Raw genomic sequence first — 26,527 nt, 5'->3', positions numbered from 1 at the left:
GCCTTCTACTTGTTCTAACGTATTAAGTTAAAGTTGGTTTGGCAAAGGACAGAAATATCTGATAATCCAGATGTATTAAATGTATTAAAGATTTGGAAATACGGAAGAGTTACCATGAAAAGATTTTACTCACCCCTTTTGAAGTAGCAAATTTTAATGCAAATTTTATGTGTATGCCATAACTCCTGTCTAGGTTTCTGAATTTTATGTCAATGGTATTTCTAGATGTAAATTGTACCTAGGAAAATGTACATTCATTTAGGATTATACTTAAAAGGATAATATGTGTCAAGGGTTTGTAAGGTCAAAATATTGACCTGCATTTTTGTAGCATAGACTCATAGAATTTAGAGAGGAAAAATTTGATAATGAGTCAACTGGTCCATCCCTGGGGGCCAATGCAGAATTGTTGCTATAGTAAATTTTTATTGCTTTGTATCCAGTCAGTCTTGAAATGTTTCAAGCAATGAGGTTTCCATTACTGCTTCTGGAAGGTTATTCCATAACTTAACAAATATCAATCTCAAAAGTTTTGAGATTGATAGTTGAATTAAATGGTTTTCTGTATTAGATAGATTTTAAGTGGTTTTAAAGTGCAGACTAAGTTTGCCCCATAAAATGGAACAAAAATAACCTTGTAACTAATCCTTTTCTTAGTTATTTTCTCGTGCCTAATACTCCAATGGACCACCCTAAATTATTCCTCTCTCTCTGGTATTTATTCATTTCAAGTATTTGAAGAATGTTATAGTCACACATAGTTGTTGCTTTGCCAAGCTATAATGTATTCTTTTAAATCTCATAAATCGATCTTTCCAACTGGTTTAATCACTTTTGTTGCTCTTATCCATACACCCTCTAACTTCCCTACATGTTTTTGAATTTGAGGTGCCCAAAAGTAAATATAGTATTCCAGAACTAGGGTCACCATAGATTTTCAAAGAAGGACTATACCCTTCTTGCCCTTTGGCATGTCATTGCAGCTCAAATTCATATTGGCAGTTTAAGTGCCATAGATTTGCTAGCTCAGACTTTGATTGCCAGAATCAGTCCAATCAAATTCATTATTACTGCTTTCTAGGTACCTCCTTTTCAAGGAATGTCTGTATTTTAATTTTTGCTGCAGATCAGGAAAGCAATGGGAACAAAATCCACTTAGTTCTTCATTTGGCTTTTTCTTGAACAGATACTATAGACAAAAATACCTAGGTCCAGCCCCTCACAAGCAATCCTGTAGTAAAAACAGTTCTTATGCACATATATGATGGAAATGCTTTTGTTTTGTAAAAGCCTGTTTTTAATGATGCCAGCTTGTTAACCCACTAACCATTGGTTCAAAGGGTTGCAAATTTCTATCCCTCTTTGGGAACTGGGCTTATACCTAATGCGGACAACTAAATGAACCATTAAACTATCATCCTTTATCCAAGGCTCCCTATTCCTTGTGGTTGAACAAACGAGTGAAAAGGGCCAAATTTATCTAGGGATTAGGCCAGTTTATTTCCCCTGAGATGAAAAACCTACTGTTCGGAAGAAGATTGCAGCAGTACAGAGACTGCAACGCCCCCTTGAGATAAAGTGGGTGGCTGTAGAGGACCAGCGCAGGCCAGATAGCATGTGTTGATTATGATGTGGCCAGGTTCGCTGGAGGATGTCCATTTGGAGTTCCAGCCATAAAATAAACTTATTTTAAACACACATGCTACCTTAGCAGGGAGAATGCCCCCTGAGCAAATTTACACTTCCGTGTACCAGCACTGATTTTTAAGGTGTGTGTGTGTATAGGATACGTCTACTTTTCTGGACAGAACAGAATTCCCCTTCTCTGTGAAAGATTCTACTGTACTTATGCTGGATGATACCTGCTATGATTGCTAACAGAATAATTGTGCTGCTAGGGCTCAATCTTGCAAGATATTGAGCTCCCTCAACTCTCACTGAAATTAATAGTTGAGAACACTCATATAACCAGCAAAATATTCTTCTTTTCTCTTATAAGAATGTCCGTCTGGCAATCCTCCCCAAAATTAATCCGTAATGGAGGCGAGGAACCCCTTGAGCCATAGACCCTGGCTACAATTTCCCACAGCTCAACCATTGTGCTCCAGAGCAAGCTCCTGTTACTGCAGGCCTCTTGCTCTATTTTCAGCTAAACAAACACACACAACTCCAGTGGTACCCTTTTCTGCTAAACTTTCTTTTCTTGTTTCTCTGTGGCCTGAGACATTTGGGCTTCTTTTTGCCTTACTGTGAGCATGTGTTCCCGACCCCCACTCCAATATACACACAGCAGGCGAAATGGCCAGTGTGGGGAAGAAGGGCAGACAAGAGATGTCTCCTGCAAGGTGCTGTTAACAGCCTTGTGTCAAAAATTCCTTCCAAGAAACAGCGCTACCTCCTGGGGGGGAGAGTGAGGTCCCAACTCCCACCTGTCTGTGTCGTTGATATCCAAGAAGGCTAAGGGTAAACAGCCCTAGAAAAGCATTCTCTCTAGCAATGAGAGTGCATCGCAAAAGAAAGGGCGAGCTGGAATCCATTAAATCCAACAAGGACAATAGTGAGGAGCTTATTCAAACAGAATTCTTTGACCCTATGTTGAGAAATGTTATAGACACCCTTGAGCTCCATCCTGACCTAGCCAAGCTGAATAGGAAGTATTTCCCCCATTTATTCACCAAAGAATTCAGTAAAGTCTCTTGATAAGACAGTATGATACATTCTATTCTTGCTGAGCAGAAGTTCCTAGGAAGGGCAGGAAACTTTGCAGGCAAGTCTTTATTTACATTTTACAACATCCTTAGAGTTAAGCTTCACTTGTTCTGCAAGTAGTGTCCCTGTGGGGGGTACTCTGTAGTTGTGGTTGTGTCCCTGCGCTGCTGATTGGAGAACTTTGGTAGTAATGTCCGTTAGGCCCACACATGTGCGGTCTCTCCTTATTTTGCGCCAAGAGGCTAGTCAGCGCATGTGGGCTAGTTCCCCCTCAGTTCCTTCTCAACCACCCCTGACTAGAGACGGAACTGCTCCCGGTCCATTAGGACCATTACTTTTGATTTGTATTTCTGTAGTTCGCTCGCCTCCTAGTTCTTAGTTGTAGTTCTAGCTGTAGTTTTTTCTTTTTCTTTTTTTCCCCCCTTTAAAAAAAAACAAAAAAAACTTTTTTCCTTGTTGCGGACCCTTCCCTCAGTGTGGTCTGCCCAGCTTACCAAGCTTCAAGAAGTGCCTCTCTTGCAAAGAGGCGATTCTTGTTGCAGACAAGCATGCCCAGTGCATTCGCTGCCTCAGGGAAGGTCACATTCAATAAAAGTGTGATCTTTGAGGCCCCAGTCTCATAAGGATAGAGAGCTCAGACAGAAAATTATCTTCGTGCAGGTGGCTTTCCCACCCTCTCTGGACCCGCACCATGAGTTACCTGGAAGATATGAGTCTTCCCCAGAGCCCTCAACATATAAAGGCTGTGGGGCGAAGAAACAAGTCACTGATTCGTTTCACAAATCATCAAAAAAGAGCAGAAAATCCCCACAGTGAGCCCTAAGAGAGCCACAAACACTCTGGTATTCTTGGTATCCTCGGTACTGCCGGCACCGAGACCCTCTGTCTGGTACCCATGGCTCACAGAAGTCCTCAGAGGCAGGTATCTTTGACAAGCCTACAGACCCGATGGGCACGGGCACCAAGTCAATGGCACTGAGGGACAAGGACAGGAGTAAGCACTCCTCTAAGAAGGTATTACCGGTGTGCAATTTAACATCGGGACTATCATCGACACCTCATTTGGCACCATAGCATCCGGTATGGACAAGATCTTCATCTTCCATGGTACCGCCAGCAGCATCAAGTCAGTCAGCACTGCTGGAATTCAGATGCTCCAGGGACCTTCATGTATCACACATACCGGAGTCTCCTTGGTGCCGGGACTTCTGCACCAAGTCTTCGAACAGAATGGGAGTCTTCCCTGCTGCCCTGTCATGCCCCTCCCACTCTCTAGTGAAGGCTCAGATAACAAACCTGAGGCTGTAGAATCACAGTACTCCTTCCAGGCTCCTTACAGTGTCCAGTATGAACAGGGTCCTCGAGCATACCCTCAGATAGCCCCACCACCACCACCTCGGTACAGCCACCCCTGGGCACCACCACTGACCTCTGTGCTATCACCACGCCAGTGTCCATACTGGGATCCTTGGGCTGCATATCGACACCATGCCTCTCAAACGTCTTACCACTGATGTATTGCTCATAGGGTGGGGTGCGCATCTAACTGGCATTGCAACACAAGACAAATGGTCACCCATGGAGATATCCCTTCACATCAACCACCTCGAGCTAAAGGCAGTCAGGAAGACTGGCACCTATTTCCTCCTACTGATCAAAGTATTACACAAGAGAGTCCTAACAGACAATCGACAAGGGGGAGCCAGGTCACCTTGGAAGTGGTGTTACACTGTCAGCGGCCTACCTCCCAGGCACACAAAACTCAATAGCGGACAGTCTGTTGAAAATTCCCACACAACCATGAGTGGGAGCTAGACCCAGTAGAACTTCACAATCTATTCAGCTGCCACTGACCACAGACTTGTTCACCACTTACCTGAACAAAATATGTCCACGCTACTGCTCCCTAGACAATGCTCTCCTTCTCTGCTGAGATGGAGACCTTCTTTATGTCTTTCCTCCTTTTCCCCTACTATCGAAGGTCTTGCTGAAAATAAAAAGACGGAGCTCACGTCATTCTGATCACTCCTACTTGGCCGAGACAGACTTAGTACCCTTACCTGTCACACTCCGTACCTCCTCTCCCAGTTCAGAGGACATACCCTACATGCCAGCGTGGGGGTTCTCCGCCTCATGGAATGTTTCCTTCTTGGTTCGAACATCTAGACAACTCCTGTTCAAAGGAAGTATATGAGGTATTACTGCGCAGCAGAAAGTCCTTGACACGACGTACCTACCTGCAAAAATGGTGCAGGTTTCGAATTTGGTGTACTTCCCAACAAATCTCCCTGACATCCGTGACTCTTCCACATATCTTAGTCCCTTTTTGGGCCAGTGCATAGTCTATCTCTAAGCTCTCTGAGTTCACCTAGCAGCTATAACAGCCTTCCACCAACCAGTAGAGGGATACTCAGTGCTGTCACACCCGACCACCAAAAGGTTCCTCAAGGGCATAGTAAACCTCTTCCCGCAACCTCAACTTCCTAATTGGACATGGGACTTAAACCTGGTACTGAAAGGATTGACCAGGCCTCCCTTCGAACCCCTGGCCACCTGTTTGCTTACATACCTCTCAGTGAAAACAGCCTGCCTGATCGCGATTACCTCAGCCAGGAGAAATAGCAGCTCTGATGGCACATCCCCCCACATGGTATTCTTTCAGGCCAAGGTTACGCTTAGGCCACATCCAAAATTCATTTCTAAAGTAACCTCCCCGTTTCACATGAACCAATTATTCACAGGAACCAATCTTCACCTTCTACCCAAGCCTCACCATGACAACAAAGAGGCTATATTACATGCTCTAGATGTCAGGAGAGCCCTAGCCGCCTACTTGGACAGGATGAAGATTTTCAGGAAAATCCTCTAGGTGACTTTGAGGAAAGATCCAAGGGTTCAGCAATATCAGCCCAAGGACTCTCCAAGTGGATCTCGAACTTCATCAGACACTGCTACCAAGTTTGCAATATGAGCCTTCCAAATACTATTCGTACACACTCCACAAGATTGATCTTCTCATACATCACCTTCTTCAAGAATGTCCCTATCTCAGAAATCTGTACAGCGGGGACCTGGGCATCAGTTCACACCTTCGCAGAAAATTATGCGATCATGGGGGACTCCGCCTCTAATGCTATCTTCGTCTCCACAGTACTGTCATCTGTAACTGACCCAACTCAAAAGTCACAGACCTCCAGAAGAGATACTGCTCAGGAGTCATCTATAGGGACGCTACTCGTAGAATAAGTTACTCACCTTGTGCAATAACGTTGATTCTTTTTGATGTGCGTCTCTGTGGGTGCTCCGCAATGTACCTCCTCCCCTCTACTTCGGAGTTCTTGTCAATGAGTCTGTGGTAGAGAAGGAACTGATGGGGGTAGCTCATGCACGCTGGCTAGCCTCGTGGTGCAGCACGAGGAAAAACAGCACATGTGCTGGTCTACTGGATACTGCGATCAAAGGTCTCCAATCAGCAGTGCACGGATGCAAGCACACCTACAGTGGAGCACCCACACAATGAAGCACCTCTAGAGGGACACATCTCGAAGAAACATCATTGCTGCACAAGGTGAGTAACTTCTTCTTTACTCATACTTTCATTTTAAACAAAGCATTGTGTTCCTTGACAAGGATACAGTATCCACAATCAGGCTTGTCTAGACTGAAAAAATTAGTTGTTTTTAAAATGTTATCACTTCTTAAACATCACTTAGCATCTCATGGGTAAAGGCCATGATATTGAAAAAGTTATTAGGTGGCCATGGTCATAGAAGGTGTGATCCGTAGGATGTGCTAGCTAACACGTACTAACTAATGTGTTTGAAAAGTCTGGTTTAGACAGCCACTTTGTAACTTAACATGTGACAGGCTGAATTAAAGCTTGAAGTGAGTCTAGACTTTACTTTGACCAACTTAGCGTGGGTTAAGTTACACAGTACTGTATCTACACTCCATTTTTCAAATATATTAGAATTTGTTAGCTAACACATGTTTAAATCCTGGTCTACACAAGGACTTGGTTGTTCATGACTAGTGTGTTTTTAAGCATTAGGGCGTATCCTTGGTGGTGGTTGAAAATATGCTAATGAATTAGCTAACATGTTTTAAAACAGCTCTCATTTTCCCAATGAAACGCTCAAAGGGGGATTTCTTTCTTACCCTTACTTACCCTAGGATTAGTAACTGACATCTCGCCAAAGAGAAACACTGAATCCTCTATTTCCAGATCTTTATTCTCTGTACATGTTATTCCAGAGCAATAATGTCATATTGTAGTAACCTCTCAGGAATGACTTGAGAGAAGGTCGTCAAGTCAGTTCTCAAGAAAATATCCTTCCCGTGTGGCTGATACAGTTTATGTATAATTTAAATTCTTGGCCATTTAACACCCATGGAACAAAGACTCCCACCTCAGGCAGAATTTGGCTTCTGTCAAATTTACTGGTGGAATAGCTGCCCAAGAAGGAAAGCCATGCTTTAACAGCTCTAAAACCTGAAGAAAAGGACTTCAGATCTTACACTTCACGTTACTTTTGTCTTACTGGCATAAGATGTTCAGGAGGGAGTCATATTTTGTCTTTGATCTGCTCTCTCATCTGGGAAATGTTAACCCTTGGTCACTTCCCAAATGTGGATGGTTGTCAGACAAACTCTTGTAGGAGAGAGAAAACTTGGTTTATATGTGAATTTCTCACTTGTAAGATATTTGGCAATCTGACCCATCCTTCTGGGGACTGTATTGAGAGAGAGAGAGAATATCAGTACATGGAAAGTTTAATTTGTTGGCCATAGTTCAGGATTATCAGTTACTCTCATTATGGTAAGGTTTTTTTCTGCAGTTTTGGAAGTCCTCTTCTTGGGAAAACGAGCCAGGGTACAAAGCTTGACCAGCATGTCCTGGTTCCATGACTGACAGTTCTATGCTGTCTTCATCTCTGCACAGCAGAAGCAGCAAGCCCAGTTGTATAGGATTTGCATGATGTGGGTAGGATTTTTAAAAGTGTCTAAGTGACTTAGTAATGTAAGTCCCTTTACTCATGCTCCTAAGTCACTTAGGTAATTTGAAAATCCTAGGCAGTAACTTGTAGAAAAGAAATCAGTAACAGGTAAGAAAAAATTTTCTTTAAGTGTATTTTATAATTGTTATGCCATTGAAAAACAGGTGAAAGGAAAGATGGTGTCTTTTACTAGCACAGCTGCTTATTAAACCTTTGCTTTCTGTCAAGTGTTTCTGAAATTCATTGTCTAGAGATGGTTAGAGTTTTATGGATGGGAGGAGTTTGCGTGGGGAAGTTAAGTGCGGAAGGTTTTTAAGTGTTTGCTTAAACTCTGCTTGTCTACTATAATCAACACACTATAAAATTACTGCACTGATTTCCTTTGACTTATTTTCTTTCTCTCTCTCTTTCTTTCTTTCTGCACAAGCACTCCTATCTGGACAGGGAAACATCCCTTCTTCTGAGAAACATTGCAGGAAAGCCTTCTCATTTGCTGACCAAGGTGATGCATCTTCTTTCCACCTGCATGTGACTTTTTCCTTGTTGATAGAATGCAGCTCCCACTTCTGAGTTTATAAGTTTGATGCTCACCCCTCCCTCACTCACTCCCCTCCCCTTCTCCCCAACCTGTTACATTTACTAGAGTCACTTTTCCTCTTGTCAGGCTGTTTTTAAAGGCTGTCTCATTTTAAATATACTCTGTTAAGTTACTGCAAATATCCATCAAAGATTCCAAGTTCTCGGAGAGCATGTAATATTCATCTTAGCATCCTTGGCTAAAAAAGTCAAGTGGAGTCAAAAGTCTGTGGAGTCTGAAAGCTCTTCTGTTCTCCTCCCCTTTACAGGTATAAAAATCAAGCTGTGGGAAGCACATGGACGCTTTTTCTCATACTGCCAGAAAACAATAACATTCTTCAAATGAATTAATTACTAGCAACAGTTTGTCTTCATACTGAAAGAAAGGATAAATTTTCTATTTTGAGTGCTCTTACTTGGTGTAATCTGGAAAAAACACCCTAGTGTAAAACAAGATACTCAGAAGCCTGTTATGGATAACTCCTAAATTATTTCTGTAGCATGGAAAAAGAGTCAGTAACACCCCAAGAGCACGCCTCGCATTTTAATATATTGCTGTCCGCTTCCTGGCACTGTTCGTTATGTTGGGAATCATAATTACTGTACCCCCTGTAGTTATACCAGAGGAGATGAAGGGTACGGACTCTGATTCTATTCAGTGATGACCAGATGGTATGCGGAAAACTGTGTAGTTTTGTGTTGTAGAGAGACTTGCACATCCATTCTATCAGGAGTCCGACTTCACTGTTGTCCACCTTCTATGTACCATTTCGTTGATTATTTAAAAAAAAAAAAAATTTAAGTGCTCCTAGGGAGAAGCTGGGGCAAATACTGAAGATAAGGACTATATATAGATTATGCCGATATAGTAAAGCAACAAGGGCATATTTGCTAAATAGGTAGGCTGAGGCTGTATTTGCCAATTATACTTTAGAACAGGGATAGGCAAACAATGGTCCACAGGCCGTTTTAAGCTGGCCTGCAAGCTCCTGCTGGAGAGCAGGATCTGGGGCTTGCCCCAGAGCACTGGGTTCAAGGCTGCACCCTGTGGCTCAGCCCTGTTCCGGCTGGGATGCTGGGTAGGGGGCCACACCACGTGGCTTTGTCCCGCTCCGGCCGGGGCGCTGGGTTGAGGGCTGCTCCAGCACTGCAGCCGGGGTGCTGGGTCGCGGGCCTCACCACGCGGCTCGGCCCTGCTCCAGCACTCCAGCCGGGGTGCTGGGTCGGGGGCCACTCCACGTAGCTCCCAGAAGCTGCGGCATGGCCCCGCTCCAGCTCCTGTGTGCTCCAATGGCCCCTTCTGCCACTCCAATGGGAGCTGCATGGGCAGTGCCTGCAGATGGGGCAGTGTGCAGAGCCGCCTGGCCGCACTTCTGCATAGGAGCCGGAGAAGGAACATGCTGCTGCTTCTGGAAGCCACTTGAGGTAAGCACTGCTCTGAGCCTGCACCCCTGAGCCTTTCCCCACGCTCCAGCGCTCTGCACCAGCCCTCATTCCCCTCCTGCTCTCCAAACCCCACGATCCCAGCCCAGAGCACCCTCCTGCACCCCAAACCTCTCATCCCCAGCCCCAGCCCAGAGCCCTCATCCCCAACTAGAGCCCTCACCCCCTCCCGCACCCCAACCCCATTTTGTGAGCGTTCATGGCCCGCCGTACAATTTCTATTCCCCAGTGTGGCCCTCAGGCCAAAAACTTTGCCCACCCCTGCTTTAGAACTACTGTTTTTTCTAGTCAGCTGTACTTGTGTTAACACTTTTTTTAACTGGCCAGCAGCTCTCTGTTTTCCTAAGGAAATTTATTCCAGCTGCTCTGTAGTAAAGGAGCTTTAACAGCAGCCCAGAACAAAAGTAATTTTTCTGCTCTTTCCCAGTCCTCTCCTCTTTTACCTTTTTAAAACCCCTTTAGAGGTTTGGATGCATGAGAATTAACAAATGTGGTGGCATGGACAGAAACCATGAATGTGCCTCTCCCCCTCCCCACCCCCCCTTTCCCAGTTTCATGTCTTTCCTCATGTTCTTCCTGCTTCTGGTGGATTGTATACTAGGAGGGTGTTGATGTGTACACAGTTGCCACAGCATCAAATGAAAATGTGCATGAAAAGTGTTTATCCCACTGAGTAACGTTATCTAGTTTTAGATAAAGCAATCCATTTAAAATCATCATCAAGCTACCTTTTAAATTGTAATTTTTTTGGCTGGGAAATTTTTATATACAGGTTAATATTGCCAAAGTGCATTTGATTATGATTTCTTGCTTGCACATCCTTTAAAGAGAAACTTTCTGGAGAAAACTTTCAAATATTAAACTAAAAAGATTTACTGGATCCCATTTCATGTTTTATGAAATCATGTCTACCACATTCACTTAAATGAAGTGTGAACTTCATAACTTAAATAGTACTGCTTAATTGCTAGCTTTATTAAATACAGATAAGTTTTTCTTTAAAAAACCCTCCAGATGTAAGGAAGTCAACTGCAAAAAACTACATTCATGTACAATAAAATGTAAGATGTCAAGAAATGCAAAAGGTAAGGTTCTTAGAGTAACATTAACTCACAGTGCACAGCCTACATCTTTTGTGTTTAAAACACAGACCATATTTAAGTACAAATTTAACAAGGATTTATGAAATATATGGGTATAATGTGGCCATGGTTAGAATTACTAAAGGAACCTTTTAACTTTTGATTTCTTGGGGTCTTTTTCAGTTTTAACTGTGCTACTTTAAAAAATTGCATTAACATAGGTTTTTTTTTTTTATAACAGTAATATTCAGATGCAGTTGAAATTCACTTATTGAGAGAATCGCTGCAGGTTGCCAGTTTTGAAAATAAACAAGAAAACTAACAAAATTTAATTATTCAAGAACACTGTATCACAGTGTAGCTTAGTTTTATATCTATTTCTATTTCACTGCATGCCAATATGTTTTGTATTAATAAGATATCACTGTAGCTATTATTCCTTTGAGAAGTACAGCAAAGCTGATTTTTTTTTTTTTAAGAACTATTGGGATTCTGTGTTTGTGATGTGAAAATTAGTGATATTCTTCTGTAATTAGATGTAATTTCAATAAGATTCGTTGCTTGGAGTAAACTTCTTTTAGGCCTCAATCTACAAATACTTGCTCGCATGGGTAACTGTTCACTAGAGTAGTCACACTGCTTCTAGGACCTTAGTAAGTTGTACTACTATTTCCAATTCCAAAGGGTTCTAAACTATTTCAAGTTCATATTTTAGTTTTGTTTACCATTGCAGGGGAAATGAGTTGCTAATGCTAGATGTGATTAGATTGATTAGTATGTCATATTTCTAAAATGTAGACAGTTGTGTACAACAGTTGTCAGTTTGTGGTTGAATGGCTTGCAGTGTATTCAAATTACTGTATTCAGATATTACTGTCACCTGTCTGTCTTCTCATGAAAATATATCTCACATGGAATGAGAAATGTAATTAGCTCAGTACACTGTCTGGTTGCATTGGCTTCTTGTTTGTTAATCCTCTTTGTTCCTTGTGTCAAGGTTTGTTGTTTTATGCTTTGTTTGGCTTGGAAGGGGGAAAGAGGCAGATTGATTAGAGTGTAGCAAACTTTGAAAAATATCAACTTTAATCCAATCATACTTCTAAAAAAAAATCATAATCCAATTGTACTTTTGGGGAAAAAGTCATGACAATACATAATTCCCCATCTTGCATCAATGAAGCATTACCTGCCAAATCTGCTGAACTATTCTTGGCATGTCAGTTAGTTTAAAAGAAAAGCTCTGTTTAATACCTAAAGAACAGTCATAACTATTTTTTTTTAAAATCACATTTTTAGTTTTGCTTTGATTTTTCTTATACATGAATTTTAATCTTTAGCATTTGCTGCTCGTAAATAAGATCTTTTTTAGGGAAATTATAATTCTAGAATTTTTTAAATTTCTAATAGTTTTAGTCTAAAAGTTAAAAGTATTGCAGTAAGGAATCATGAACATGGATTTGTCAAGAACAACTCATGTCAAACCAGCCTAATATCCTTCTTTGACAGGGTAAGAAGCCTTGTGGAGGGCGGGAGTCCTGGGAATAGCAGTAGATGTGATATCTCTCTACTCTAGTAAGGCTATTGATACTGTCTCGCATGACCTTCTCATAAACAAACTAGAGAAATATAGCTTAGACAAACTTACTTATAAGATGGGTGCACAGCTGGTTGGAAAAGGCGTACTCAGTAGAGTAGTTATCATTGGTTCAAAATCAAGCTGGAAGAGCATATCAAGTGGAGTTCCTCAAGAATCTGCCCTGTCTCCTCTTCAGATCTAGGGAAGGTACTCCCAGCCTCACGGCAAAATGCAAGGTGGAGCAGATTGTTTAGCATAAGTAGTTAGCACATAGCGTAAGGGCCCATTCAAGGTAGAGTGACACATTAACACCCCTCCAGTCATAGGACAAAAAGGGGGAGGGGCTAGTGGGGTACAAATTGTTGTAATAAGCCATAAATTCAGTTGCTCTGTTGAGTCTATGATTTTTAGTGTATTGCAGAGTAATGAATTCAAGCTCCCAGACTCTTCTTTTGAAAGTATTGTGCAGGTTTTCTTTGAAGATGAGGACTAAGTCAGATAATTGTTCTCCTTAACCATTGAGAACAGGACAAGAAGTAACTGGTTTAAATTGCAGCGAGAGAGATTTAGGTTAGACATTAGGAAAAACTTCCTAACTGTAAGGGTAGTTAAGCACTGGAACAAATTATCTAGGGAGGTTGTGGGCTCTCCATCATTGGAGGTTTTTAAAACCAGAGTAGATAAACACCTGTCAGGATGGTCTACATAATACTTAGTCCTACCTCAGTGCAGGGTACTGGACTAGATGACCTATTGAGGTCCCTTCCAGTCCAACATTTCTATGATTATAGGCTATTGTTTCATCTCTGGAGCCAATCCTGTTTCAATCCTTAAAGTTTCAAATGAAAATTAATTTGGTAATAGAAACATCACGTACTTAAACATGTTTATCATAAAACCACCACATAATCTATGATGGTTCTCTGCTAAGGAATCATTTAAGACTAGAATATCAGAAAAGATAATTACGGTGCATTGGCACAGGTGTATTAGAGCCATGAGGCCTGATTCTCCAAAGCCTTGCTCTTTGTGTAGTCACATTCACCTGTGCAAAGCGGGTGTAAAATGGTACCTTTTTGATAGTTGTATACTCACGTGCACATGTACAACATGCAGTGGCATGGAAAATTGGGCCCCATGACTTATGTAAAAAGCCAAACTGAACATGTTCGCAGCCTCTGTACAGAAATAAAGGTTTATGATTGAGATCATAGATACCACTTTAAAAGCCAGAAATTGCTCAGTTTCTCAAAATTGGTCTCAAAAATATATAAAGGGTGCATCTTGCTCTTATTGACTTCAGGAGCAGCCCAGAGCATAAAATGATTAGTTGTAGAACCTTACCCTTCTAAATAAAATAAAAAAAATCTTAATAGAGCTTTTCTTTGCTTTTGGATAACAAGTGTTTTGTGGATGAAAACAACCTGGACTAAGAGGTAGGATGAATACTCTAAAATTCTGAAATTGTATGTTTTTGGTTAAAGTTAAAAAAATCTTTTCAGATATCTTACTGATTGTTTTGTTTTGTTCTTTTTTCTAAACCATATATTCTAGTATAACCTTTCCTAGTTATGTGATACCATCTTTATGATCAATTAAAATGAGTCTCTCACTAGCCTAATAAAAAGCGTTGTTCTTTGCCTAATTGAGTTTTCAGATAATGTTTCAAACCCCAATTATTACTGCTCTTGTCAGCTTATTGGCTCCTCTTATTGAAAAAGATTATGTTTCTCACAAGCAAGTCTATACCCCTCCACAGCTGTTGCCATCTCCACTGTGTAGTATAGAAGTACAGTCTGAGAATGAGGGGACAAAAGTGGCTAAGTAGGAGTAAGACAAAGTAGCCTAGGAAGGAGCCACTCCGGAGGATGAGAATAACAACAATGGCTTCACAGAAGTGAAAAATGCCAGTAACAGTGTTACTCCTAGTGAAGTTCTGCACATATTTGAAGATGGACGAATCTTTGTCATTAAATAAAGGGCAACTTCATCCAAACAGTGTAATAGAAAAGCAGTTTAGGGATTTTATTTGTAGAATGAAATGATAAAGAGTTAAGCACTGTAGCTGGGGCTGTCTTTCCATCATTGTGAGGAACTGTGCTACTTCTGCTCTGAAAGCATTCTTTTTTTGAAGGGGACTGACAGAAGTATTTTTAATTGTGTGGCTGTCTAATTGAGTTCTACAAGGTGGTTTATGTGCTTCTTAGACACTTCACGCGACAGTAATCCAAATCTTAGAATTCTGAAATTTGAATCCTGCATGCAGAGGTTCTGCAGAAGTGGTTTCTTGTTTCAGCAGATCACTTCAACTCTATTGCAATAGTAATATTATAGGCTGATTGCTGGAGATTGAAAGTAAGTATTAGTAATGTTGCAGTATACCGGTTTCTTTATGAAAAGCAATTCAGAGCTAGAATGGATTCAAATTCTTTGGACTTTTAATGTGCTTTAAATTGTAACAAACTTAGATTTTTAAAAGGAAGAGTATCAAAGAAGGAGGTTTAACTTCTTACACTTGGTGATTTGGACACTTTTTTTTAAATGAGGAAAAACATAGTATGGAGCATGGATGAAAGGTGTAGTGTGCAAGTGTTGAGCTATTGCCAACTGGTTTAATATGTCAAAAGCTTCCTAAACAGACTGGAATAGCGTGGAATGCTATTTAATGGAAGTGTCTGTAACAGTAAGCTATGGTATCTCTCATTGTGATGTTAACTTTAATAAACTGAAAATCTCTTGGATGTGTTTAATTGTACCGTTGGCAGATATGGTATGAGCTGGGACTGTCATTGTAAATCTTTGGCAAATTAAAGCATTCAGTAATTGATGGATGCAAAAGAAAAAAAGTAGAATGCAAAGGAACGATGCAATATTGGCTGGCAAAGTGCAGAAAAACAGTTGTGTTCTGTCTTCAGAACCACAGGGTCTGATCTGTGTGTACATCAGACAGATACAGGAAGTCTTTGCATCTTAAACATAGTCGTTTTTTTCAGCATCGATGATTGTTCCTTTAATTTCCACACTAGAGGTTGTTGCTAGTGGGGGAACTAGTATTCCTTCTCAAATTCTACCCTATGGTAACCTCATAATTAGAAGCTTTGAAGTCCTGACGTTTGTTTAACTGGTATGCTGTGTCCCCACAGGAAGAGCAGGCTGCTAAACTGAAAGCTGAGAAGATCAGGGTTGCTTTGGAAAAGATTAAAGAGGCACAAGTGAAAAAGGTAAGCTACATTTATATTATTTTACATGTTTCCTAGGTAATCCTTATTGAATCAAAAAATATGGGTTCAGTTCTGCTCATCTCTGTTAATTACACTTAAACTATTTTAATAAAAAAAGACTTCTTTTCCCGTTTTTAGTTTTTCTTTTGAGGGACATTGCTCTCTGATCTGTAATTATGTTGTTCAAATTTTGAGTAACTATTCTATTCCTTTTCTCTTCCAGTCAGGGCTTAATCAAGAACTTACACTATATGGTGTGGCATCACGTTTTTCTAAGTAGTAGCTTATTCTACATCCAGATACAGATTTAAAAGACTTTGGCAATGTGCATTCACATCTGAAACAGAGATCCAGCCTTATTCGATTGTCTTTGCACGTTCAATAGCCTCATATTTCAAACTGTCTTGTCCTCTTTATAGACTCTCATTCAATATACTTGTATCAGGCTCTCCAACTTCCAGTTTGCAAGATACAAACTCTCCTTTAGTTGTTAATAATAGGCAGAAGAGTAGTGAGTGGAAAACGCAGACAGTATTTGATGCTATGTCAAAGATAGTAAAGACGTTGCCTCCAAACTTAGGGACACTGTCAAGTAATTTAGGGCCAATATTTAGATATGTTTAATAAATCTGTATATCTTAATATTAACAGGATGATGTCCAGTGTTTTTAAATCATTGAAAAAGTTAATATTTAAGCATTCCACATTTAATATTTGCAAATCAAATGCTACAACATTGTGCTAGAGCATGAAAATTCAGAACAAATCAACTAACTTCTTTTAACTTTGCAAGCTGTGAGGTGCGAAAAAAGTAAGCAATAGCATAAAAGGTGGAAAGAAGATTCTAACATTCTTTGGTTTTCTAAATTAGTGTAGGTAACAGATTAGATTGAGGTATAATTTTTATATGGACACTGCCCTCTTTTTAAAGTAATACTGAAACAGCAGGGAATTAGCAGTTAAGTTTTTAAAACAGTGCTGCTTTCCCCACACACCTTTCAAGTAAAGAAAATTTAAGAGAACTTTTTTTTTGTCTGACTGCCGCACCAGTGAAAGACTAATATTTATGCAGAAAGTGGCAGAAATCTTATGACATATAAATTTTTAAATTAAAGCTGACGCTTGCATTGCCCGTCATAATTGGAAAGACACTTGTGTTGTGTTCCATGTACTGTATTTATGTATTTTAAGTGTGTTGGGTTTTTTAACTAAACAGGAATGCTAAAATACTATGGATATACTGTACTCTGGAGATGAGTGTTTAAACTAGAGTAAACGGTGAATTCTCTGTAACTTGAAGTCTTTAAATCATGATTTGAGGACCTCGGTAACTCAGCCAGAGATTATGGATCTGTTACAGGAGAGGGTGGGCAAGATTCTGTGGCCTGCAATGTGCAAGAGGTCAGACTTGATCGTCATAATGGTCCCGTCTAACCTGAAAGTCGATGCGTTTATATGCTTTTTTGTTGGTTTTGACAAAGTTAGTTAAGAAAATCTAGATGGTAAAGAAATGAAAAATACAAATATATGAGCAATAGCAGCAATACACAACTCTCCTTTTATATCATTTTCAATTAATAACAACACATTAGCCTTGCATACTTTTATTTTTTCATAAGAATAAAAACAGTAATTAAGAAAAATTCAGTGTCTGGTAGATCAATGGAAATAAATTATCATTGTATCAATTTTTAAAAGAGCAATGAGTAAAATTCCATATGAATTTATACAAGGCCTTTGTGCTTGCATCTAGTTGCTTGAGACAAGCTTGTGTGAACATAGGCATCGACTTCTACTGGTGCTGGTGGGTGCTCGACCTCCCCTTTGCCTCCGGTCCCACCCGCATTCCAACCCCTTCCCCAAAGTCCCCGCCCCAACTCCGCCCGCTCCCTGCCCCTAGTCCGACTCCTTCCTCAAATCCCCAGCCCGGCCCCTTCCCTGCCTCCTTCCCTGAGCATGCCACGTTCCCGCTTGTCCCTCCTCCCTCCCGGAGCTTGCTACAGCTGTTTGGCGGTGGCAAGGGCTGGGAGGTAGGTGGAGGAGCGGGGACCTGGTGTGCTCAGAGGAGGTGCTGAGGTGGGGCAGGGCAGGGAGCTTGGCTGCCAGTGGGTGCAGAGCACCCACTAATTTTTCCCCATGGGTGCTCCAGCCTCGGAGCACCCACTGAGTCGGCACCTCTGTGTGTGAAGACAAGTTTGTTTCTTTTTTTGGCAATATGTTTTTTTGTTTTCTTAATGCATAACTAAAATAAAACTACATATTGTAGATTTTTTTTTCCTTTTACAAAAGGAACATGACCTTTTGATAAGTGGGCTTTGAAATGAACATCTAGTCATTAAATATGGCTCTTTGCATCTTTAAGGGAGAAGGAATTGATTTTTATATAAACGCTATATGAGCTAAACTTTATTTTTGTAATCTAGGTTCAATAAGAAATATGTTTGGGAAATTAATCCCTGTTGTTGTTCTTCCCCTTCTGGTCACAGCTGGTAATCAGAGTTCACATGTCTGATGACAGCTCCAAAACTATGATGGTGGATGAGAGACAGACAGTAAGACAAGTACTGGACAATCTGATGGACAAATCCCACTGTGGCTACAGTTTAGACTGGTCACTGGTAGAAACCATATCTGAATTACAAATGGGTAAGTAAACATGTTGATAATGTTGATTCCTACTTGTTACCTTAGTATTATCAGTTCACTTAGCATTTGTCCATATGGACTTCATACTAATTTAAATATTATTGCTCCATAAAACTATTAACGTTTATCAACCTCTGTTGGAATAAATTCTCATCGTTTTGATTGTTGGTTATGTTTAGATTTCTGCAACCATTTCTGACTTTAATATCTTGTACCTGTATTCACTTAAAATGCGATAGCTGATGGATTCCTTCATCAAGTAGTTGCTGAACCGACTAGAGGGGATGCCATTTTAGATTTGGTTTTGGTGAGTAGTGAGGACCTCATAGAAGAAATGGTTGTAGGGGATAATCTTGGCTCAAGTGATAATGAGCTAATTATAGTTCAAACTGAACGGAAGGTTTAACAAAAATAAATCTGCAACTAGGATTTTTGATTTCAAAAGGGCTGACTTTCAAAAATTAAGGAAATTAGTTAGGGAAGTGATTGGATTGAAGAATTTATGGATGTAAAAATAGAGGAGGCCTGGAATTATTTTAAATCAAAGCTGCAGAAGCTATTGGAAGCCTGCATCCCAAGAAAGGGGAAAGAATTAATAGGCAGGAGTTGTAGACCAAGCTGGATGAGCAAGCATCTCAGAGAGGTGATTAAGAAAAAGCAGAAAGCATACAGGGAGTGGAAGAAGGGAGGGATCAGCAAGGAAAGCTACCTTACTGAGGTCAGAACATGTAGGGATAAAGTGAGACAGGCTAAAAGTCAAGTAGAGTTGGACCTTGCAAAGGGAATTAAAACCAATAGTAAAAGGTTCTATAGCCATATAAATAAGAAGAAAACAAAGAAAGAAGAAGTGGGACCGCTAAACTGAGGATGGAGTGGAGGTCAAGGATAATCTAGGCATGGCCCAATATCTAAACAAATACTTTTCCTCAGTCTTTAATAAGACTAAAGAGGATTTTAGGGATAATGGTAGCATGACAAATGGGAATGAGGATATGGAGGTAGAAGCGAAACTCAAACAGCTTAATGGGACTAAATCGGGGGGCCAGATAATCTTCATCCAAGAATATTAAAGGAATTGGCACATGAAATTGCAAGCCCATTAGCAAGAATTTTTAATGAATCTGTAAACTCAGGAGTTGTACCGTATGATTGGAGAATTGCTAACATAGTTCCTATTTTTAAGAAAGGGGAAAAAAGTGATCCGGGTAATTATAGGCCTGTTAGTTTGACATCTGTAGTATGCAAGGTCTTGGAAAAAATTTTGAAGGAGAAGGTAGTTAAGGACATTGAAGTCAATGGTAAATGGGACAAAATACAACATGGTTTTACAAAAGGTAGATCGTGCCAAACCAACCTGATCTCCTTCTTTGAGAAAGTAACAGATTTTTTAGACAAAGGAAACGCAGTGGATCTAATTTACCTAGATTTCAGTAAGGCATTTGATACCGTGCCACATGGGGAATTATTAGTTAAATTGGATAAGATGGGGATCAATAGGAAAATTGAAAGGTGGATAAGAAATTGGTTAAAGGGGAGACTACAACGGGTCCTACTGAAAGGTGAACTGTCAGACTGGAGGGAGGTTACCAGTGGAGTTCCTCAAGGATTGGTTTTGGTACCAATCTTATTTAATCTTTTTATTACTGACCTCGGCACAAAAAGTGAGAGTGTGCTAATAAAGTTTGCGGATGATACAAAGCTGGGAGGTATTGCCAATTTAGAGAAGGACAGGGATATCCTACAGGAGGATCTGGATGACCTTGTAAACTAGAGTAATAGTAATAGGATGAAATTGAATAGTGAGAAGTGTAAGGTCATGCATTTAGGAATTAATAACAAGAATTATAGTTATAAGCTAGGGACGCATCAATTAGAAGTAATGGAGGAGGAGAAGGACCTTGGAGTATTGCTTGATCATAGGATGACTATGAGCCGCCAATGTGGTATGGCCGTGAAAAAAGCTAATGTGGTCTTGGGATGCATCAGGAGAGGTATTTCCAGTAAGGATAAGGAAGTTTTAGTAGCGTTATACAAGGCACTGGTGAGACCTCACCTGGAATACTGTGTGCAATTCTGGTCTCCCATGTTTAAGAAGGATGAATTCTCTGTACCTTTTCCAGTTTGAAGGGCTACTAGGATGAGCCAAGAAATGGAAAACTTGTCTTATGAAAGGAGACTCAAGGAGCTTGGCTTGTTTAGCCTAACTAAAAGAAGGTTGAGGGGAGATATGATTGCTCTCTATAAATATATCAGAGGGATAAATACCGGAGAGGGAGAGGAATTATTTAAGTTCAGTACCAATGTGGACACAAGAACAAATGGATATAAACTGACCACCAGGAAATTTAGACTAGAAATTAGACGAAGGTTTCTAACCATCAGAGGAGTGAAGTTTTGGAATAGCCTTCCAAGGGAAGCAGTGGGGCAAAAGATCTATCTGGCTTTAAGATTAAACTCGATAAGTTTATGGAGGAGATGGTATGATGGGATAACATGGTTTTGGTGATTAAATATTCATGGTAAATAGGCCCAATGGCCTGTGAATGGATATTAGATGGGGTGGGATCTGAGTTACCCAGGAAAGAATTTTCTGTAGTATCTGGCTGATGAATTTTGCCCATTTAGCTGATCGCCATATTTGGGGTCGGGAAGGAATTTTCCTCCCGGGCAGATTGGAAGAGGCCCTGGAGGTTTTTCACCTTCCTCTGTAGCATGGGGCACGGATCACTTGCTGGAGGATTCTCTGCTCCTTGAAGTCTTTAAACTACAATTTGAGGACTTCAATAGCACAGATATAGGTGTGAGGTTTTTTGCAGGAGTGGTGGGTGAAATTCTGTGGCCTGCATTGTGCAGGAGGTCAGACTAGATGATCATAATGGTCCCTTCTAACCTAAATATCTATGGATCTATGAAAATCTGTCTCTTTATAGTTAAATGAACTTTTTATTTTTAATTAAAACTAATCTAGTGTTGTGTTTTGAACTGAATTGTTTGGTAACTCCAATTAAAGTAGCAAACTGTTGTACATTGATCCCTTACTAGGACAACAGGCCTCTAATAGCTGAACTGTCTAGGAGAGGGTTGAACAGTGCAGAACACGTGTTTTCGGGGGAAAAATTTGGGACTGGGCGTGTGTTGGGGTCACCCCGAAGGTAGTAACCAAGGCTGCTGGAAGCCAGTGTGTGGCTGGTATGTTGCTGACAGGCTGATGGGGTCAGAGTTGCTGGACTGGGGTGTAGATATGTAAGGACACTTGGGGTGAGCTACATGCTGTTTGTGAGCAGCCCAGGTTGGGAGCTACAAGAGCAAAGCATTATAAGGCACCTAAGGTTGCATGGCAGGTGGTGACACAACCCCTCTGGAGGAAATTCACAAGACATCTCACACATTCCTGGATATTTTGCAGAATGGAGGATCTAGTAGAGTGGTGCTCCTCATTAATGAGGCTGTCCTAGAGCCTGCCAAAGTCACGTGTCATACTCCAGCAGCAAGTGCACCTACTCTTAAGAGGGCAGAAAAGAAGCTGTGTCCCAGCCAAGGGAACAGAGTTTTTATTCTCTCATCCTGCCCCAAACTCTTCGGTGGTTCAAGCGGCCACTGAAAGGAAAAGGTAGCACCACACTAGGTCCACTCCTTCAGATAAAGAGGCCAAATGTGTGGACCTACTCATAACAAATATTTTCATCCACCAGTCTGCAATTACCTGGCTTTGTTGTCAAAGTGTGATTGTATCAACTCCTCTAAAATTTTGAAATTCAGAGACATGCTCCCTCAGGAGAAAACAAGTTAATTTCAAGTGCTTATCAAGGAGGTTAGATTGGTGGCTAGAACATTGCTATAGACTGCAGCTGATGCAGCCTCAGGGTAATGGCAACTTTCCTGATCCGTCAGGAATCCTGACTTGCTCCAGGGAAGTTCAATCCAATGTGAAGGACTTGCCCTCTGATGGAAATAACTTATTTAGCTAAAAGACTGAGTCATTGAAAGGTTCAAGGGCAACCCTCTGCTCCCTCGGTGTATATATACCAGCATTGAAGAGGAAGTATCATAGGCAGCCTTACAAGTTTAGACCACTGTCACAGCCCTTCTACCATCAAAGGTATATGAACCACAGCAGAAGCAGAAGAGAATCCAAACACAATGCTTCTCCTTCCTCCTCCTTGCAACATAACTGCTGTCAAGAGTACTTTTGATGGGACCTCTGAGGCTTGCAAACCAACTGAGATGCCATCTCTTTCTGCCCCCAACATGCAATTTTAGTGGTGGTCTAGCCCAGTTTTCCCATACCTGGTGGGTAACAGACAAATAGGTTCTCAACATCATCTGTTCAGGCTATATTGTGGAGTTCCTCTTCCCCTCCAAAACCACCTTGCCCATCCCTTTTTAGGGACCACTCTCACGAGAGGATACTCATTCATGAGGAGAGCTTAGGAGGGATTTTATTCCAAATATTTCCTCATCCCAGAGAAAAGGGAGGATAGAAACCTCCAGCAAATCAATGTCTTTATCCACAGATTTAAATTCAGGATAGTCACCTTGGCATCGATAATCCCATCCTCAGAGATGACAGGTTCACAGTTCTTGACACGAAGGCTGACTATTTTCATATAGACGTCCACCCCTCTTACGGGAGATTTCTGAGGTTTACTATAGGTCCAAACCGTTATCAAGTCAGGGCGCTCCCCTTAAGAATAGCATCATTTATGAAGGTACTTTTAGTTGTGGCAGCAAGCTTCTATCACCACAACTTGACAGTCTTTCCTTACCTAGATGACTGCTGTTGACAGGGAGATCTCGTTAGGCAGTACCTCATCATCTCTACTCTAGCATCACTGGGAATCTCTGTGAATGCAGAAAAGTCCATTTTAGTTCCCTCTGGATTCCGAGCGAGAGCTTATCTCCCTCCGTATAGATTCCAATCCATAAACAATTTAATCAATCATCTCAGAAAGAACCTGCAGCTGTTGGTTTGTTCAAACCTTATCCTCCTTGATCAAATGGGATCCTGTACCTACATGACACCTTTTGTGAGACTTCGGCTTTGCTGTCTACAAGCCTGGCTTCAGATGGTATATGTGCCAAGCACACACAATATGGACAAGTTAGTCCTGCTCCCTGCCTTCCTCTCTTCCTTTCTCCCACCCTCCACTCCAGAGGGTGGGAGACTCTAGCTGGGTGGCAGAGCAGGAATGTGGGGGGAGAGGGAGTTCCCTTCACTCTGTCCCCACCCGAGAAGATAGGTACCTCCCTCTTAGGATGAGACACCCATCTGGACAACCACACAGCACAACAAACATGGGCTCCTTGTGAATCCAGGAACACAGAAGCACATAAACCTCCTGGACCTGAGAGCGGTCCGAGTAGCATGCTAACAATTCTTACTGATCATACAATTCCTGCATATTTAGATAATGTCAGACAACATAACAACAGTGTTCTGAGTCAGCAAGCAAGGGGGAGCAAGATCGTATTCCCTTTGCATGGAGGTGAAACTGTAAAACTGGTGTATTCACCACCATATTATCCTAACAGCAGTACACCTCCCAGGGATACACCACAAACTAGCATACAGCCTCAACAGACCCTTCTCGTTCAACTGTGATTGGGATCTATAAGATTCCATGCTGAAGAGCATATTCAAACAGGGATCCCCATCTTGGGGCCTGTTTGCATTTCCTGTTTTCTTGGAACACACTGTATACTGCTGCAAAGGGCTGCACAGTTAGGACTCCAAGGGAGATGCCCCTCTAATACTGTGGGCAGGACACTTAAGGTACATATTCCCCACCCGCCGCCTTCCACTTTTATCTTGATTTCTCAAGAAGATTCAGCAGAATGGGGCAGTGATCATCCTCATTGTTCATAGCTGGCCCAGACAATTTTGGTTCCATAGTCTTTTCTAGCAGTCAGCCCACTCATCCATCAGTATTTAGTCTTTCATAGACCTCTTGACACAGGACAAAGGCAAGATCAGACCTCCCAGTCTGGACTCCCTCGACCCCACAGCTTTGTATTTGAATGGCTATTGAATCTAGAGCAGACATTTTCAGTATTCGAGGAAGCCATCCTTAACAATAGCAGAAGGGAATCCATCAGAAAGTGTTACTTCGCTAAGTGGAAGAGTTTTTCTGTTTGGGCTCAGCATCACCAGATGTCCGCAGAAGAATCAAAATTCCCACTATTTTGAATTATCTGCTCACCTTGAAAACCTCAGGTCTTTCCCTTAGCTCCCAACAAGTACACTTGGCAGCCGCTGGTACCCTCCAATGACAACCACTCCTTTTTCACTCATCTAGTGATGTTTTTTTCCTGTAAAGGGTCTAGTCAGAGCCTTCCTCACAATAACTAAATCTGCTCCAATGTGGGCCCTTAACCTTGGTCTTCTCGAGTCACCATTTGAACCATTAACAACATAATTGCTGTCCCATTTATCTGTGAAGGTCAACTTTCTAGTGACTATCACTTTGGCTAGAACAGCAGAAGAACCAGACGTCCTTATGGCTGATCCACCATAGACAATATTCCAGAAGGTTAAGGTTTCCCTGAGACTACACCCAAAATTCATCCCCAGTGTAATCTCAGGCTTTCATCTAAACCAGACAGTACTTTAACCTGTTTTTTTCCCTGAAGCCACATGCCAGCAATGACTGAACAGGAGATTCCATTCCCTGGATGTATGCTGTGTGCTGGCTTCTACGTACAGAGAAGAAAATCAATTACAAAATTTCCTGTACTGTTTTATTAGCAGAACAAATCAAGGGCCCACTCTACCAGAGCACAGGCAGTTTCGGTAGCCTCACTTCGTGAAGGGTCACTTGTTGACATCTGTGAAGCTCTGTCCATACCGTCAGAAAACATTATCCCTTGTGCTAGCCCACTTTAACTTTGGCCTTTCTTGAGCCTTGACTGGGTAACTTTGCAATCTTGACAGTCTCATAGTCTAGATAGTTAAATATAATTTCTTATAGGGGTGTTAGAAGAAGAAAAAAAACAATACACACACACATCTATTTGTTTAGACAATTTAGCAGTTCATCACCAGAATTCTAAAAAAGAAACCTGCATGCCATTGGGCACAAAGTTGTCAATGGCTCAGAGTTCCTACTGATTTACCTAAAAATATTTTTGTAAAGGAGGGAAGGCTCTTGTCAGAGAATTCATACTTAACTGTGTAGTGAAGGAGACAAGGGCTCTGCAGAGCGTTTTTCACAGAGCCTGTAATAACATCAGGGAGATATAACTTGTATAAATTGCTTTTGCCTTATTTATTGTTCATGAACTGAATTTGCAATGAAGTTTAATAAGCTCTTTCAGCTACTAGACTCCGCAGAAGAGCAACTGCTCTCCTGCTAGTTCCTGAGCTTCCTTATCTCATTTCACTTTCATCAACTGAGGTAGGGCTTGCTAAATGTTCCTGTGATCCTAAATTAGCTATGCACACCTATATAACCATCTTTCAGTTAGAACATCAAGAGTGTTCTTTCATTTTTATTTTTACATAATTCTTGTTTAAAAAAAGTGTCACATGGGTATGTAAGAACTATAAATTTTAAATGAGATGATAAATAGCTGAAGATAGAATATGCAGGGCTTCACTGTACTGTGTTTATATTGTAAGTATACAAACATCTAACCCAGGGGTTGGCATCTTTCAGCTCTTTGGCTGCCCTCTTGCGGGCAGCCCTTTCTTTAAGAAACTGAATTTATTTTATTCACTTCTTTACACGCTAAAACAGTGGTCACCAACCCATCAATCATGGCCATTCTCTGCCAATCGATCACAATCTATGGGCCACTAAAAGTCCAGCAGCGCAGCAGGGCTCAGGCAGGCTGCCTGCATGCCATGGCCCACGCCGCTCCCGGAAGCAGCCGACTGCTGGCACGTCTCTGTGCGCCCCTGGCGGGCGGAGGCTGCTCTGCATGCTGCCCCCAGCACCATCCTCTCAGCTCCCATTGGCTCGTTCCCAGCCCTTTCTTCCATTTTAACAAACTGTTAACTATATATCTGTGTTTTTCCTCACATCTTGTCCACCTATTGGATCCTCCTTTGAGGTCATGTTACAGAATGTGAGAGAGTAAAATTTTTTTTTTTTACTTGTTTGCTCTTTCTCATTTATGCAGAGAGAATCTTCGAGGACCATGAAAATTTAGTTGAAAATCTTCTAAACTGGACAAGAGACAGTCAAAACAAACTTATATTTGTAGAACGTATAGAAAAATACGCACTTTTCAAAAATCCCCAGGTAAGTCTGAAGCTGATTTTTCACTTTTTTATAC

At 41.2% G+C, this 26,527-nt stretch overlaps 1 protein-coding gene across 7 annotated transcripts in view; it reads left to right on the top strand.

Moving 5' to 3' along the window:
• RAPH1 (Ras association (RalGDS/AF-6) and pleckstrin homology domains 1) overlaps window positions 1-26,527 on the top strand; it is a 166,104-nt gene that overhangs the window by 110,777 nt on the left and 28,800 nt on the right. For 5 of the 7 annotated variants that reach the window (XM_048870478.2, XM_075118092.1, XM_075118090.1 and 2 more), the window contains 4 exons: window positions 8,134-8,208; window positions 15,527-15,604; window positions 18,091-18,250; window positions 26,372-26,493. In XM_048870478.2, coding sequence (XP_048726435.1) covers window positions 8,134-8,208; window positions 15,527-15,604; window positions 18,091-18,250; window positions 26,372-26,493 — 435 coding nt within the window. The remainder of the gene's footprint in view (window positions 1-8,133; window positions 8,209-15,526; window positions 15,605-18,090; window positions 18,251-26,371; window positions 26,494-26,527) is intronic. The other 2 variants (XM_075118093.1, XM_075118091.1) reach the window with 1 other exon arrangement.

This window comes from Caretta caretta, chromosome 11 (genome assembly GCF_965140235.1).
Source record: "Caretta caretta isolate rCarCar2 chromosome 11, rCarCar1.hap1, whole genome shotgun sequence".
Classification (NCBI taxonomy): Eukaryota; Metazoa; Chordata; order Testudines; family Cheloniidae; genus Caretta; species Caretta caretta.
Note: the sequence above shows the minus strand (reverse complement) of the source record. Positions and strands in the feature narration are given on the sequence as shown.